An 18,173-nucleotide genomic window follows, 5' to 3' on the forward strand; every position below is an offset into this window, starting at 1 on the left:
ACACCAGTCTGGTAATGATTCTCTCACCCTGTTTCTTGCATGGCATGGCCACAGTACAGCCAGTACAGAGGGGCAATAGTGCAGCAGGGGGCGGTCCGGTTGCCTACCACATGCCATATACCTTCCTAATCCACGAGGGCACAAGAGATGCGGGATGGCATCCGGCATGAGACAGACAGGCAGGCCAATAAGCCCTGGTGTAACAAACTAGAAAATATTTAACCCTAAGTTTTATATATAAATGCGACACGACAAAAAAACCACCACGCAAACAGAGCTAATAATTGAATAATCAAGCAGAAGTCATACACGCCCGATGAAGTTAAACGATGGGGCATAAGTCCCTGGAATGGTTACCCTTATGACAATGATTGGCAAGAAGTTGAAACGATACGCTTTGGAGTCGACTGCAAATAACCAAAGATGTTCAGACATGTAATAACTCACACTTCTGAGCTGATCGACATTCCGACAGACTCATGTTCTGTATAAAGTAATCAAATAAAGTATTACACAATGATCCCTGCTGCACCTGCAAACAATCGGCAAAGGTACATCAATAAGGGCGGAACCTGTGCCCACGGTTACCATCGTTGCTCTTCCGACCCCCACTAGAGCTGGAACCCCGACTACCGCCTTGCTGAGGTGCGACAACAGGTACTCCAGATTGTTGCCTGCAAAATACACGGGTAAAATATGAAACAAGACAGATTCTACTTGCGTGTTCTGACAGTATGATGCGAAAATCTAGCTACCGTGGATCCGTCACATACACACAATAACTAAACCCACGTGCTTTGGCAACATAACAATGCCCCACAGGCAGTGCTGTCTAAATCGTAGTCACAAGTAGGGCATTTTATAATTTAGTTAGCTAGGTGGAAAGATTCAATTTTTTCAAAAAGAACTGAGTAGCCAGTAAGTCCCAACAATTTCCTTCGCTAGCATATTAACAAAAATAACAAAACGATAAAAACAATGTAAAAAATAGTCTGTACACTGACTGACTCATTCAAAGACAATATGGAAGACAATGCCACATACACACACAGAATAACTAAACCAACGTTCTTTGGCAACATACAAACCCCCCATATACTGTTGTCCAAATAACAGTAGGGCATTCAGAATTTAGTTAGCCAAGTGGAAAGGTTCAAATTTTTCAAAAGAATTAAGTAGCCAATAAGTCCAGCAATTTTCCTCGCTAACATATTAAAAAAAATAACAAAAAGGTCAAAGATGTAAAAAATTAGGCATATCTAAACACAGACTCCTGCAAAGACAATATGGAAGACAATAACAACAAACCTTCAAAGAGACCAGACTAACAAAAACAGGAGATGAATTTGTAACACGTGAATATTTCACCATAATTTCTGTAATTTTTATGTTTTTTCTTCAATTCTAATACATTTTAATTTGTTATTGAATAGTTCAGGCTTCAGAGAATAATATATCAAATGATAAGACTGAATAACTCAAGAATTTTCCAACAGTTCACAGTAGAGATGGAAAAAAATTCACCCATCCTGAAAAACAAGACCCGACTCTCCCCTGTTTGGGTTGGGTTTGGTCAAGGGTTCTTTAGTTGGGGTCCGGAATGGGTCAGATTTTCTGACTCAAAATTCTAAATGTGCCAGTATGGTTCCTTTAACCTGACTAGGTCATGAAGGTAAAGTTCAATTTGGGTCAAAATAATTTAGATTGGGTTGAGTCATGACCTTGGATAAAAACTTTTCTGGGTGTTTGGTCTTTTTCTTGATACAATAGGTTTAAATCATTTTGGAACTTAGCCATTATGAACAGCATATGTTGGTTTATTATGAAGTGAGTCCTGCAAAAGCAATTTGGTTAGGGTGGTGGTGTGTAAAAGGTGTTGACCCGATGTCAGGTCGGGCAAGGTATGGGTCAAGGTTTTGTGTGTTGTTGTCCTTACATGAACCAACCCCAATCCAACCCAACCCATTGCCACCCCTAATTCACAAAATAGTGTCACCACGTCTGAAAGCCAGACTACAGATCAAGGAATCTGCAGCTCAATGCTCAAGCACCCAGGTTAAACAAACATGTTTTCATCTAGCAGAATGATAGATCTGCAAGGTGATGTAGATGAAAATACCAACATAGGGTTCAGAACAAATAGGACACTGCACTGTGGGGCCCCTGACTGGCAGGTTAGGCAAGCCACTAGTTCTTGGTGGGGGCCTTCCACAAAATCCAGGGACATGCAGTAGTCTTTTAAAACAGTTTCACACCTAGGTCAGATTAGTCCAAGTATCTAGAGCTCCTCTTTTTTCCCTTATTTAAGTACTCTCTTTAGCATGAGGAAGTTTCTGAAACATCAATGAAACAAAGCCTAAGATCTTTACAGTACTCACAATACATATCCAAGGCGCCCATCAGGTAATATCATTGGCACCATTGCCATGCCACCAGGGGTCTGCCCCCTTCCATAGATCATCGGCTGCAAGATAACCATCATAGCTGTATGATATCAATAAAACAACTAGCAGAAATCGCATAGATCAGTATAAAATCAACTTGCAGCAGCTGCCCAAATCTACTTTAAAGGCCTACCAACCTGTGCAAAACCTGGTGCTAAAGCACCATAAGGCCCCATTACACCATATCCCATGCGAGGTGGGTAATTTGGCAGCAGAGGACCCTTTTGAGCGTTGGATGCCATTTCACCTTTCTTATCAGCTGGAGGCTTCGCTAGAGAGCACTCAAGAACGTCACCTATTTAAGAATAGACACAAGGAAAAGCAGAATGAGCCATGAAGAAAAATTTATAGCCAGACATAACAAAACATGCAAAATAGCTAGCACCAATAATCACCATCAATTTCATATCTTTCAGTGTTCTTAAGTGCCTTCATGGCCATTGACCGTTCTTTAAAATGCACAAAACCAAACCTCTTCTCCTGGCCAGACTTTGCAGGAGGCAGCACCACCTTTGTAATTTCACCATGGTGTTCAAAGAGCTTTTTCAACTGATCTTGGCTGACGTTCTTCGGCAAATTCTTTACATAAACTGCCTTTACCTGTAAAATTTTGATCAGCAGAGACATGTGACAATGCTGAAGAAAGGTGGCCTGGCAAAACAAAAGAAAGGAATGGCTGAGCTTAAAAAACTTAGTAGGATTAAATGAAACCTGAGAACTAGAAGAGGTGTCCCCATTCCTAGGGTCAGCCCAGCTCACTGTAGGGGCATTAGAATCAAGCTTGAATTTTGGGGTTGACATCTTTGTTCTTGAATATTCCGCACAAGCATGGTTATAATACTCGATGAATGCAAAACCACGATTACGGCTAGAATTTTGTGGATCCTGCATAGTAGACAAGTGTCATTTGCAGATAGCATGACAAATCACCCACTTTGATAACATAGACAGAAGCACGTGCAAACATTGTTAAAAGATCACTACAATACTTAACTGATACTGACAGTCATCAAAAAAGTAACATTTACTTGAACAAATCAGCAGAAACCTAAGAACATTGGGCAGATACAAGTGTCATGAAAGGGTGAAGCAATTACCTTCATCAGCTCCACGGTAGTGACCCCAGGGCCAACCTTCATCACAGCCCTCTTTAAATCATCCTCCACCCAGTTTCTGGGAATGTTGCCGATGAATAATCGATTTTTTGCTTGAGATGTCGAGCACTTTACCTTTTTCCCCTACAATACATTGCATGCCCATAACAGTGTTCCATTAAGAAAGCTGCAAGAATTTGATAAAGTGACCACCTTACTTTCAGTTTATAAAATTCTACTCCTTATTCTGCGTTTTGTGAAAGTAAAGACCAAATGGTGTCATGAAAGCATTGCCTTCAACTTGTTTCAAATACTTCTTTTCCTAAATAACAGCTCAAATATTCTATCCTATGTATTCCATGCTCCAGCTAGTAGAATAAATATCCAATGAGGTAGAATCATCTTGCTGAAGATGATAGGCCCATTTTCTGTATTATCAATAAAATTAATTATAAGAAGTTGCAGACTCATATTCTAGAAATACCGAAACAAAGAAATCAAACAGTCAAACTACCATAATGGTCCAAAAATCTGAGTCATTTTTTTTTTTTAATTGAGAAACCAGGACTTGATAGTTTTTGGGGACCTAATTTATTGCAATTCCATCCAGTAAAATGGAGAAATTATAAATTTCCAAAATAATAGATAAAATTATTGTTGGGATCCGGTAACACAGCGAAATATAATTTTAAAAAAATTTTCATGCACTCAACTATTGAAAACAAGTTTAACAATTAAACATGACTACCGGAACACAAAACTCTAAGAACACCTTGATGATTACAATCAAACAATTTAAGCATACATATTAATGAGAGATCAGAAGTCATATACCAAACATAAAGACGAGGATCTGGTAATAAGAGGATCTCCACAAGACTCCAAAGTAGAAGCCCTCCAACGGTGATTCATATGGAACAGATCAGGGTCCTTCTCAATTCGACGTAGTGCTGCAGACATCTTCACAAGTTCACTGCCGATCGTCCTTCTCAAGAACGGATTGCACCACTATTTGTATGCCTTTGAATCCTCCATTAAGACCACACTAGGAACCATTTCTTACAAGAACTCAATACCCAAACCAGATTTAGATGTTCAACACTTGAACAATCTTAACCTTAAGACCAGCAACAATTGCTTTCCATTTTCCTCTTGATTTCCTTTCTAATTTTCCTCTTCTTTTCTTGTCTTTTTCTTTTCAGATTTTTTCCTTTCTTTTCTCACATAATCCCACGCCTAAAGCCCTTTGGATAAGCTCCATATCCCATACGGGGCACCCCTTAAATAAGGAAAGAAGGGGGTGCCACAAACAATCCCAAGGGGCGCCAACTCTTGGCATCCCTTATTTCTTATGCGTTGAAATAAATTTCAGTGTAGAAACTAAAGGAGAAATGAATTAGGCATGTAAAAAGAAGAGTTTCGCAGAAGGACTCCTCTACGTACAAAAACCAAGGCACCATCTGATGGCACGTGGGATAAGGGTTAAGTGTGAAACCAAGAGTCCAAACAAATGGGCGTCTCATTTATTTTTGGCGTGCAAGTTCCTTCACAGAGAAGGACTCTTCCTTCTCTCCTACACCCACATATTCCAAAGCACCATCTGATGGCGTGTGAAATAAAGGAATGCGTGGAGATAAAAAGGAAATTAAGAGGAGTGGATGAGGACTCCTCCATCTTAACGCCTAAAATAAATGGGACGTGGCCTTTTTATTTGCGTGGACAAATGGCATGGAGATGGATAAATTCAGATGAAACATTTTCAAGTGGATTGGTTAACCAAACCAGGAAACCAAATATTGAACCTAATCCTATTAGGTCAAGGCATTAAGCTTGGGTTAGCATAAACACCTTTGCACCAAACCAAATTGAAAACTTGAATTAATTCATGTGCTAGCAATTTAATTAACCCATAGGATTTACAATAAATCTAAATAGATTAGATCAAGATCAAATCTCTATTTTGTGTGACACATTGAGTTCCATATCTAGCCAACAGTGGACTCAAACTTATGACCTAATCCAATTAGGTCAGCCCAAAGGCATTAATTAATCAGAACGCCTTCTGATTAATTTCTGAATTAAACTCTTTTAATTCTTGCAAGTCCACAAATCAAGATTGACGTCTAGCAACGTGTCATAACTACCCAAAAGACATAAAATTTGATAGAAATATCAAAATTATCCTTCCATGATGAGTTATCGTACAATTCAATCCTTCGATCACACAACATCCCAGACAGGCCATGAGCATGAAAACATGTCAAGCTCAAATACCTATCCATATGTATCTCGATCTGATGATGATGACTCGGTTGATGAACCAGTAAAAACTTTTTCTACTGTTCATTCCTGCTCTGATCAGAGATTCTCAGAGTCATCATCCTATGAGATCACATAGGATGTTCTCTCCTTCTACAAGGAGTGACCGATTCTATATTGACCACTCATAACCTCCATGCACACTTCACCAAACCCAAAATATTCCACACACATCTCAAAATGGCATGCTAAGAAATAAACCAAAATAAGGATCCATATACATAAGGTACCATGGTGATCTCAGGTCTAAGAATCACTTGCACCACTCTCACTAGAGAACCATCTATCGATATGCTGTAAGGCTCTATCAGATGTTCTCTCTGTGGATCAGTTCAGTGAACTCAATTCTCTAATGAGCACCTACATCCTTGTATTAATGTCACCACACAAATGATTGTGAGATCAACCACCCTCTCCATACTCCATCGAACATACATAGGATGTACCAGTCTTACCAACATCATTGATCCCCGACTCGATGATCCAATGATTGGAAACATTTTAGATTGAGGCTATTAAAATTTTATGTCTCACTGGCATGATCTCATCATGGTCCTAAAATTATTGCTTTAATCTATGAGGTTTATAATAATCATAAAAATATGATGCAGCAAATGATAAAACATAATACCTCATAAATAAAATAACCAATATCATGCAAATGAGCAAGAAGATATCACAAAAAAATTCGATCGCATCACCCATACGATTGGCTTGTAGGACACTATTCTTTCAATCTCCCACTTGCACTAAAGTCATTGCCCCTATATCTGATGCCTATGCAATCAAGGTGGCGAACACACTGCTGCAGTGTTAAAGCTTAGTGAACTGATCCATTATGCTGTTCTTTATATAAACTTATTTTATGATCAAATCATGAATGAGGTGAAAGTGCCATAGGATGTGCGTGGGTTCCTGGTGAGACCACACTCAACGGAGTGATGAATGCTTTCATCAGGCTACTTAGCAATCTTTACTAACAGCAATTAACTGAGTCAAACACAATTTACTGTTTGGAACTCTTCCAATTTACTGCTCCTCTGGTACTTCTCAAGTACTTTGAAAAAACTTTTCACAGTTTTCAAAAGATCCTATCTTGGATCTGCCTGAAACTAATGATTATGCACAAGGCATAAATCACATCAGGCTTGGTACATTGAATATATGGATAAGTAAACACTTTTATTCCCATTCATGTTGAACCCCTTCAACATAAAATCTATGTACCTAGACTGGGACGAGCCTAGCATCCACTTACATCTATAACTATAGATGCCAAGTAAATTGGATGCTACACCCCAGTGTTTTTCATGAAAACTTTTGTGATAAGCATGTTTTTGATCGAGTGCAACATTAGGACAAGCTTCCCAATATGCTGTCTTCTATATACATAACCAAATAGTTAGTGGCACTCCCACTTGTCTTCTTATACACACACGGTTCATCCATATTTTGATAAAGTCAAACATTTTGACTATCTCATCAAAAATAGAAGTACCAACTCCTCGATGCCTGTTTTAATCCATAAATGAATTTGTCCTTCCACTAGAGACAAACTCTCTAGATGGTGTGTAGCTATAGCAAGCAACATCCGAATGGATATTCCTATTAGCAATCTATTGGGTCATACCCATAGATGTTTCAACCAGGATTGATGTACAGGGAGTCCATTTTAGATTTCATGATTTCAAGCTATCTGTCAAAGTCTCTACTCATGACTGTTTTCGAATAGATCAAGAAAACATCATTCTCGTCATTCTCAATGACAAACCCAATATCTGAGTGGTACATTGCACACTCTTATTGACCTTCGGAGAGGAAGTGTGTGTCTCATGATTGTGCCTCATCAAAAAGCACATCTGATCGAGGATCAACTTGTGGACACTCCACAGGTTATGATGGATAGTTCATATATCTTGAACTTCTCAAGTTCAATTATCCTCCCACTGTCTCCTTCTTTAGAAATTTTTTTTTTCAAAAGGTGGTATACCTACTAACAAAACACCTTTTGTCCAATAGGATGGTAGAAGTAATATCACATACTACTTATAGGAAAACCTATAAACTTATACAAACCTGATCTAACATAAAACTTATGTACATCAATTCTTTTCACATAAGCTGGATAACCTGCTTCTTTTCTTTTCCATATCTTATATGGAGTGCTAGTAACAGATTTTGACGATAACTAATTCAGAACATATGCAGCAATTTCTAGAGCATATCTCCAGAATGAGATAACAAGATCTGTGAAGCAAATTAAGGAACACACCATATCTCATATGGGGTGTCGATCTCTGAGTCGAGATATTATTAGTCTTTGAACATCCAAATGTACAAGACCTAATACCTTGCTCGTCTTTTTTCAATGTCCAGTAAATGGCATCTTGGTCATTTTACCCATGAGATAAGATTTACAAGTTCTATATAATTCAAAAAATATACAGAACAAAGAACCTTTCTTTGTAGTACTTGTTTATCTTTAACTCACAAAAATGACCAAATTGGCAATACCAGAGACATGTGACCATCACATATTTTTTTCTTGTTCTCATCAACATTAAGAAAACATCGTTAAGTGACAGAAACATGAGATTATTAGCATAAATCCATAGTCATAAAATTTACAAGAAAGAGAACACCTTTTGCTCCATTACATTAATTTCAAAACTATGCTACAATAACAAAGGAATTGAAATAATGTTTCTGATAAATTTAGGCATATAACAACAGTCTACTAATTTCTAAACCTTGCTAGAAGGTTACATATATAAGTAGGTTCCTACAGTCTTAGCTTGAATGGACTATCCATCAGTGCCAAAAAGCATATAGTCACCTCTCTTCAGCTTTATAGGTCCAGTAATGCTTTGCATAAATGGAACCTATATAAGGTATCATATATCCAAAAATCCAAAGCTGAAGTACTCAATAATAAATTAATTTGTATCATATACAAACCATTAGCGGATGCAACTTTTGTATCCTGCTACTGCTTCACATTTGCAAGACAACTCTTATAATTTCTTTCCAATGCTCATCATTGCTATAATGAAAATTGATACCCTTGGTAAAGACATTCTTCGCCTTTCTTCTCCAGAGAGATGCTAAAGAAAGAATTCGGGAGAGTTAGCAGGATCAAATCCTGGATTAACTCACCATCCATGATATTGACTTAATCGCATAATTAAGTTAATCAGGATACACTTGACAATCATACTATCACTTTCCACCATATCTCATATGCGGTTTTTCCTTCTTTATAGTATCATCTCCAATCAAATCGAAATCAAGAGAATAGGAGAGTATCTCCCAAGTGAGAACTATTCTCAAGTTCCTCAACCAATCCATGAAGTTCGATCAAAAGGACATCAAATATACCACGCAGTGATAATGAAGATACAGATTAATATATAAGAACATAAAAGGACTATTCATGATGACATGCACAATTTAGACGAGATCTTTTATCTAATTGTCTCCCACTATTTTTTTGCGAATTTCACAGCCCTTAAGTATGAAAACGAGAAAATCTATCATCAAGTTTCTTAGTGGGGTTGAGATCTCAATTTCTTATAAAAAGCCTTGTGGATAGCACAACAAGCTCCTATGAGTTCAAAAGTAGGTAACTCTTTACTAATTGCATCTCATGCAACTCTCAATATAACTTTTGCCTCTACAATACTTATCGTCTTGTAAATAGCACAACAAACTATAGTATTTTAGTTAAATCGTATCTTTCAATCTTATATAGTCATATCTGAATAATACTACTCTTATGGATAGTACAACAAGACAGTACAACCAAAATATGCCATAAGCATCACTAAGTCAACATCATATCAATTCTTATAGCAAACTTTGTGGACAACATAACAAACTACAGTTTTTGACATACTCTATTGACTTAATATGAGCTAAATACTATTAGCATCATATGCACCAAGACAGTATCAAATCAGTCCTCACAGCAAGCTTTGTGGATAGCACAACAAGCCTACTATGGTTCTTGACATAATACTGACTTATCATGAAGGAAAGCATGGGTAGTGTTCTTAACACTTCACCATTATGACTTAATATAATTTAAATAAGGGACTTAAGTCTCATGCACATCCAACATGTATACAAATGCATCATATGCAATTATATTTAATTCTAACTACCAGCATATAAGAGCAAACAAAAGATATCAAATGGTTATGGACTTCTCGATAAAAATCATCCGAGCCATAGGATGGTATAGAGATCAAACCCTAGATATATCATAGATTGAACCATCTCATAATCAATCTTAATGCACCTCTGCTCTCTAAATGCCTGGTAGTCCAGTCTTCATCTGCATGAAGACTTCCATGAATGCTCGATCTTTATCTGAAAATAGAAAGAAATAATTTCTATCTATTTTCATATAATTTTTTTCTTTAATTTTACATCAATATGTAAAAATTTCAATCAATAATTGAAAACATATAAAAGAAAGATACAACTGATAATACAATGCATCAGGAGCACTCAGCCTCTATTACAACTATTACAGATATATTTATATAATCAACCAACATGGAAGCATTCATGCATACATCCATCACATAGATGTACCATAGTCCATAACCACTCATCATGCATTTTATAACAAATATAAAATATGATAATTAACTTCTGATGTTATTTTAATTGTGATATCATTCATAAACATATCAATGGAGATGTTTAAATATATGGGCATAAGACCCATCTAGGATTTTTTATTCTGGTTCAACTCTTGATCCAATTTTAATTTTAAGTCAATCATTTGTCATCCTATTGAGTTAAGTTGATCAATTCTTAGATTGACCCTAATCTAATTAGGTTAACAAAAGATCCGGTCAACCATAACTCAAGCCCAAATCAAATTAGATCAATGACAATTTGATCAATCTTAATTAAACATAATTTCTAATCAAATTATAACTATGAGTTTAATTTAATCTATAATTATAAATTCTAATCACATTAGATCAGTGAATTATAGTTAAACAAATCCATCGATAAAAATTCTAATCCATGTCTGAAGCATCCTTTCCATGATCAAATTTTTCTGGCTCCATACATACCTAGGGCAATAATCATAATGGAAGACCCATAATGATGAATGCTCAATTACATGATGGTCAGCCCTTGGATCTTAGGTGAATGCATCAAATGCAAAAACCCTAAGTCTTGACAATATACATCCAATATATAATTCCATCACATACACTGGATTTACTACTCCATAGAAAATCAGATCATAAACTTAAACTTGTCTCACAAGACTAAAGACCATGGAATCCCATATTCAAGTTCCATCATGGACTGATAATATTTATCTTTAACAATGCATGCATCAAAAATATCAATTAAACATCATTCAAAAAATCTGATTTTGACATAATTTGAACTAGATCTAATCCATATAACAATAATAACATGATATTTGATTGAATCAATCAAGGATGGCTCTGATACCACTGTTAAGATCCGATAACACAGCGGAATGTAATTTTCAATAATTTTTCATGCATTCAACTATTGAAAATAAGTTTAACAATTAAACATGACTATCGGAATACAAACCCTATGAACACCTTGATGATTACAATCAAATAATTTAAGCATACATATTAACGAGGGATTAGAAGTCATATACCAAACGTGAAGACGTGGATCTGATAATAATAGGATCTCCACGAGACTCCAAAGTAGAAGTCCTCCAATGGTGATCCACATGGGACAGATCAGAGTCCTTCCCAATTCGATGTAGTACTGCAACCATTTTCACAAGTTCACTACCGATCGTCCTTCTCAAGAACGGATTGCACCACTGCTTGTATGCCTTGAATCCTTCATTAGGACCACACTAGAAACTATTTCTTACAAGAACTCACCACCCAAATCAGATTTAGATGTTCAATACTTAAACAATCTAAACCTTAGGACAAGCAACAATTACTTTCAATTTTCCTATTGATTTTCTTTCTAATTTTCCTCTTCTTTTCTTATCTTTTTCTTTTCAGATTTTTTTCTTTCTTTTCTCACATAATCCCATGCCTAAAGCCCTTTGGATAAGCTCCATATCCCATATAGGGCATCCCTTAAATAAGGAAAGAAAGGGTGCCACAAACAATCCCAAGGGGCACCAACTATTGGCGTCCCTTATTTTTTACGCATTGAAATAAATTTCAGCGTAGAAACCAAAGGAGAAATAAATTAGGCGTGGAAAAACAAGAGTTTCACAGGCAGAAGAACTCCTATGCGCACAAAAACCAAGGCGCCATCTGATGGCACATGGGATAAGGGTTAAGCATGAAACCAAGAGTCCAAAACAAGGACTCTTCCAATATTCAACGCACAAACAAATAGGTGTCTCGTTTATTTTTGGCATGCAAATTCCTTCACAGAGAAGGATTCTTCCTTCTCTTCTGCGCCCACATATTCCAAAACGCCATCTGATGGCGCGTGAAATAAAGGAATGCGTGGAGATAAGAAGGAAATTAGGAGGAGTGGATGAGAAGGACTCCATCTTAATGCCTAAAATAAATGGGGCATGGCCTTTTTATTTGCATGGACAAATGGCATGGAGATGGATAAATCCAGATGAAACACTTTCAAATGGATTGGTTAACCAAACCAGGAAACCAAATATTGAACCTAATCCTATTAGGTCAAGGCATCAAGCTTGGGTTAGCACAAACACCTTTGCACCAAACCAAATTGAGAACTTGGATTAATTCATGTGCTAGCAATTTAATTAACCCATAGGATTTACAATAAATCCAAATAGATTAGATCAAGATCAAATTCCTATTGTGTGTGATCCATTAGGTTCTATATCTAGCCAGCAGTGGACTCAAACTCATAACCTAATTGGATTAGGTTAGCTCAAAGGCATCAATTAATCAGAACACCTTCTAATTAATTTCTGAATTAAACTTCTTTAATTCTTGCAAGTCCACAAGTCAAGATTGACGTCAAGCAACATGTCATGACCACTCAGAAGACATGAAATTTGATGAAAATACCAAAATTATCCTTCTGTGATGAGTTACCGTGTAATTTAATTCTTCGATCATACAACATTCCAGACAGACCATGGGCATGAAAACATGTCAAGTCCAAATACCTATCCACATGTATCTTGATCTGATGATAATGACTAGGTTGATGAACCAGTAAAAATTTTTTTTTACTGTTCATCCCTGCTCTGGTTAGAGACTCTCAGAGTCATCACCCTATGAGATCACATAGAATGTTCTCCTCCTACAAAGAGTAACCGATTCTATATTGACCACTCACAACCTCCATGCACACTTCACCAAAATCAGAATATCTCACACACATCTCAAAATGACATGCTAAGAAATAAACTAAAGTAAAGATCCATATACACAAGGTACCATGGTGATCTCAGGTCAAAGGATCACTTGCACCACTCTCACTGGAGAATCATCTGTCGACATGCTGTCAGGCTCAATCAGATATTCTCTCTGTGGATCAGTTCAGTGAGATCAACCACACAAGTGATTGTGAGATCAACCACCCTCTCCATCAAGCATATATAGGATGTACCAGTCTTACCGACATCATCGATCTCCGACTAGATGATCCAATGACTAGAAACATTTTAGATTTGGACTATGAAGATTTTAGATCTCACTAGCATGATCTCATCATGGTCCTAAAATCATTGTCCTAATCTATGGGGTTTATCATAATCATAAAAATATGATGCAGCAAATGATAAAACACAATACCTCATAAATAAAATAACCAATGTCATACAAATGAGCAAGAAGATATCACAGAAAAGTCCGATCGCATCACTCATGCGATTGGCTTGTAGGGCACTATTCTTTCAATTATCACAAAGATAACCTTTATAACTAACAACCCATATGTATACTTCCCCTGCACAGTGCTACTTTACCATATTCCAAATTCAATGGTTTCAATAAAAATCCTCTATAGTAGTTCATCTTGGCCCAAATCTGGAACTGCCCTCAACAGTTTATGCGGTCATAAATACCATCTCATTGATTGAGATCAATTGACTCTGTATACTATTTCATTGTAGTTGTAAACCACAACCCTATATCTGGTTTACCTATAAGCTTTACTAGGTATGCCTTAGATACCGCTGTTGGGCAAGTTCTCAACAACTAAGAGATCCATTCAAAGAACACACTGACTAGTTCCCATTACTTCAAAATAGTTTAAGCAAAAAAAAAAATCAGAATCTGCTTCAAGATTTAAGAGAGAAGTCATATTACTAAACATTTGTTTTTCTAAAACAAATAGTTGAACAGTAAATTGCATGATTTGGCAGTTTTTTATGCATACTTCAATTATATTGTGACTTGGGGGATCAAAGTGAGCTTCACAAAGGCAAAGACAATCATTTAATAATCATCCTATGGAATCACTTGCGTATAAGATATTGTGCAATTTTCTATAGAAACATTACAAATCCAATAAACATATTGAGAAAGCATGAAATTGGAAAACAAACAGCAATATAAAAAAAGGATTATCACCTTAAATTCAGTTTTATTCAGATCTTCAATAGCCCTTGCAGCCAATTCTTTGCTTCTGAAGGTAACAAAGGCATAACCTTTATTCTCTGATGAATCCTTGCCTTTCATCACCCGGACCTGTCATTTTCCAAGCTAATATTAATATGACCTGCATAATCAGCAGAAACAAAGTAAGACAAGAAGACCATAACTGACCTCAGTAACTTCTCCTACTGACTCACAGAACCGTCTTAAATCTTCTTCTGATGCATCATGAGGTATGCCACCAATATAAACCTCAGACCCATGTGGAGGAAGTGCAAGGAGTTCATCATGTTTCTCACTTTCATCCTCATCCTTCTCATCTTCCATTGCAACTTTTGTAGCATCACCAGCATCACCAGAAGCATCTGCATTGGTTCCCTTAGCAGACATTGTCTCTTCTTCCTCCTCTTCAGGCTCCTCTTCCTCCACTTCCTCCTCGACCTCCTCCTCTACCACTTCCTCTTCTTCTTCTTCCACTTCCTCAACTTCCTCCTCAACTTCTTCATACTCAACCTCTTCTTCCATCATATCCTCAGATTCACCAAGATCAACCTGCTGCTCTGGCTCAGGTGGCTTTACAGGCTCAGCTGACTTAGCAGCTGCAGCACGTGCCCTTGTCCTCGTCATCTTAAGTATCTAAAAGAAGCTTGCAAGGCCACTGTGAACAAAGCACAGGTGCCGGAAGCATTTGCAAGAGGAAGCATACAGATGCAGAAAGGAGGAAAAAATAGAAAGGCCAACAGGAGTTGCAGAGTAAGAATCCAAATTCAATCCAAGCCATGGTTATGGCTCAAAGGAGTTTCAATGCGAAAGATTTTCTTTATGGGATGATAACAATAGTACCAATAATAGCAACAGGAGAAAGTATCACAAAATCAATGATAAGCAAGAGGATGATGCTCAATAGATGCAACTGATGAAATATATACTTGCAAATCAGATACCAAGCTGAAGCCCAAAATAAACTCGCTCGTTTAAGCGCATAACTATTTATATTCCCGCACAAGGAATAAAAAAGGGGAAAAAAGAAGGAAAAAAAGAACATGGTGTGAGAATTTAGCATATGAAATTACCACAAAGTAAAATGAAGAATAAATGCTGCGACCGTATTCCAAAGAGGCAGCAATTGATTCACCTCCAGCCAAAAACCAAAATGACTTGCTTAATATAAATATCATCAAAACAGCTGATAAAAGTAAAGACTTTTTAAAATCAAATATTATCAGCATATTAACTGTCATCAATGATAAAGCCACCTAATGCCATGTAACATGGTTCATTAATATACCTTCCATTGATTTGAAGAAACCAAAATAATTCATCAGGGGTTATAATGATACTGCAGTGAGTTCACCACCACAAATACGATTAGAGGCATGAAGCTATGTACATGTTATGAACCATCATGATGCATAATCTCACCCAAACCCCACAAATATATTGTGATCGAGAAAATGAAAAAAATACAATTTGGAAAATAAAAGTTTGTACTCAAATCAATGAAACAATAACTTATAACGAACAAAACACAATTTACAACAATTGCATTTGAGACACCACTCAACATTATAAAGAAACACTATTGCATGCCACAAAATAATACAGTGCGAATACACTGATGGCAAAGGTTAATCTGAAGTTATCTGATTTAACATTTCCGCTCGGAAAACAAATCAATTGCAGAAGTGCAGTCCCATCAAAAACAGAAAAGATACGAGTCTGAGTGGTGGCTATATGCAAGTGGATCATACACAAATCCTGTAGGCATCATCCGAAGCTCATTTCATGATCCCATGCATTCAAACTCAACTTAAAGCAGATACAATGTATAGATAAGTAATAAATGCTTTAGGAAAGGGGGAACACTTTTAACCAAAAGAGTGGATTTCAGCCAACCATAAGCTATACGAAACATTCTGAAATCCATATTATCCAGACAAGTTGTGGATGCTCCTTTTTATAACAGCAGTATTTGCAATTTCTCCAAATTAATTGCACAGACCTAGACCAAGAGACATTTCTCATGAAGCCATAACAATATGGACACGAACTCAAAATACAAAGAACCACCCGTTTCTTAGTTCTTAAACTATCTCGGCCTTGCTAAAGAAGCTCACTTATCACACCCTAAAGTTCGGACCAAAGAGTCGATACTGAGTGGCAACCATTTACACAATGCAAATTAAACAAGAAGCATATCCCATGAAGCTCAGAGGACGTCAATTACGACTAACAGGCCTGAAGAAAACAAAAACCACAAGCGTCTCGAGTTTTCAGACCATCTGGGTCTCAGTAGGGCGGCTATCTAAACCACACGTAAGTTGGCAATAAATGGCGGATAGGATACCATACTTCAAGTCAGGGATTAATGCCTCGACTATTTTAGGATTAGACGACCAAGATTGAGACAAGAAGCCATTCACCATGAAGAATGGACTGGAGCAAGCAAAAGATACCGTCTCTAAGCTCCTAAACCTTGAAAGGCTGCTGATTAAATCACACCCAAGAGTCCGGACTAAACACTACACAAAAATAATTACAGATTGAAGCCTGATTTGTAAATAATTCCTCGAATTAATAGTTGAACTGAACAAATCATCCATAGACTATTTTTTCTAAAGAGAAGAAGTTTCACTCCAACCTTTTAAAATCCTAAAACCAATTACGGACTCACCAAGAAGAACTAACTAAAACCTCAAGCTCGCATTCGCAGTTGTCTCACCGGAGACCAAATCAAGAAACGTAGATTTCCCCAAAATCCGGGAAAAGCGTTACATTAAGTCGCATAAATCTCCGAGATTAAACGCGCAAGAAATCGAAAAGAAGACAAGAATCAAGCAATACCGCGAGCCTTTTTGGAGAATAAATCTCGGATGAGGAAGTAGGGATGTAAGGAGATCGGAAGGAGGACTCACCCGAGAACAGATTCAGAGAGAACCACAGCGATGTCAAAGATTTGCAGCAGCGGAAGAGAGGAACCCTAATAAAAGAAGTGCGCGGTTTTGTGCACCGCGCGCGGTGCACAAAGAATTTCGCCTAAAAGAATAGACGTGGGCCTGGGATGATAGAACCGGACTACCGAGTCCCAAGAACCGAAATTATGGAAGTGGGAGTGGGAGCCCGAATTTTCCGGTGATGTCAGCACGTGGGCCGGCCTCCGTATTGCATGCACCAGGTGCAAATGGACCATGCAAATCCCACCGTGGATAACAATGCCACGCTACCGTATTTCACCGGTTCGATTGCACGATCTCCATCGCGCATATAGTTGGGAATTTATCCTGATTCATTTGCACTTAATGCCATCGGTTCGATTGCGCGCTGTATCATGCATATGCTGGGAAGTCTATTTTGATTCACTTGCATTTGATGCATGCAATAATTTTTTCGGAGATCGAAGCCAGTGAATAAGATTTGTAAGGTCTGGATCAATTTGACGTCACTTTTCAGATCAAATAGAATTGAATCAGCCATTCAAAATCGAAATCGAAATAATTGTATAAAAAAATTGGTTCATATTTATCGGCTCGATCCGATTCAATTTATCGGATTATAAATTATTTAATTTATATTTAATATATAATTTATAAATTAAATTAAATAAAAAAATTATGAGATAGATTAAATAAATTAAATATAAAAATAATAAATCGATGGAGTAGGATAATATATATATATATATATATATATATATATATATATATATATATATATATATATATATATGTCGGTTGATTTTT

General features: G+C 37.0%; 1 protein-coding gene across 2 annotated transcripts; it reads right to left on the reverse strand.

Annotated features, from left to right (window-relative positions):
- Positions 1–266: 266 nt before the first annotated feature.
- On the reverse strand, positions 267–17,505 carry LOC105059146 (heterogeneous nuclear ribonucleoprotein Q). 2 transcript variants are annotated; one of them, XM_010942402.4, is made up of 9 exons: positions 17,349–17,505; positions 14,605–15,091; positions 14,410–14,526; positions 3,542–3,682; positions 3,156–3,329; positions 2,840–3,044; positions 2,582–2,739; positions 2,379–2,464; positions 267–674 (listed from the first exon to the last, which is right to left on the reverse strand). In XM_010942402.4, exons 2-9 carry the CDS (start codon positions 15,058–15,060, stop codon positions 557–559), a joined length of 1,455 nt encoding a protein of 484 aa, XP_010940704.1. In that variant the 5' UTR covers positions 15,061–15,091; positions 17,349–17,505; the 3' UTR covers positions 267–556. The 2 variants fall into 2 exon arrangements, with proteins under 2 accessions (XP_010940704.1, XP_010940762.1); XM_010942460.4 differs by having other exon boundaries at positions 14,605–15,419; positions 17,349–17,500.
- Positions 17,506–18,173: the final 668 nt, after the last annotated feature.

This window comes from Elaeis guineensis, chromosome 2 (genome assembly GCF_000442705.2).
Source record: "Elaeis guineensis isolate ETL-2024a chromosome 2, EG11, whole genome shotgun sequence".
Classification (NCBI taxonomy): domain Eukaryota; kingdom Viridiplantae; phylum Streptophyta; class Magnoliopsida; order Arecales; family Arecaceae; genus Elaeis; species Elaeis guineensis.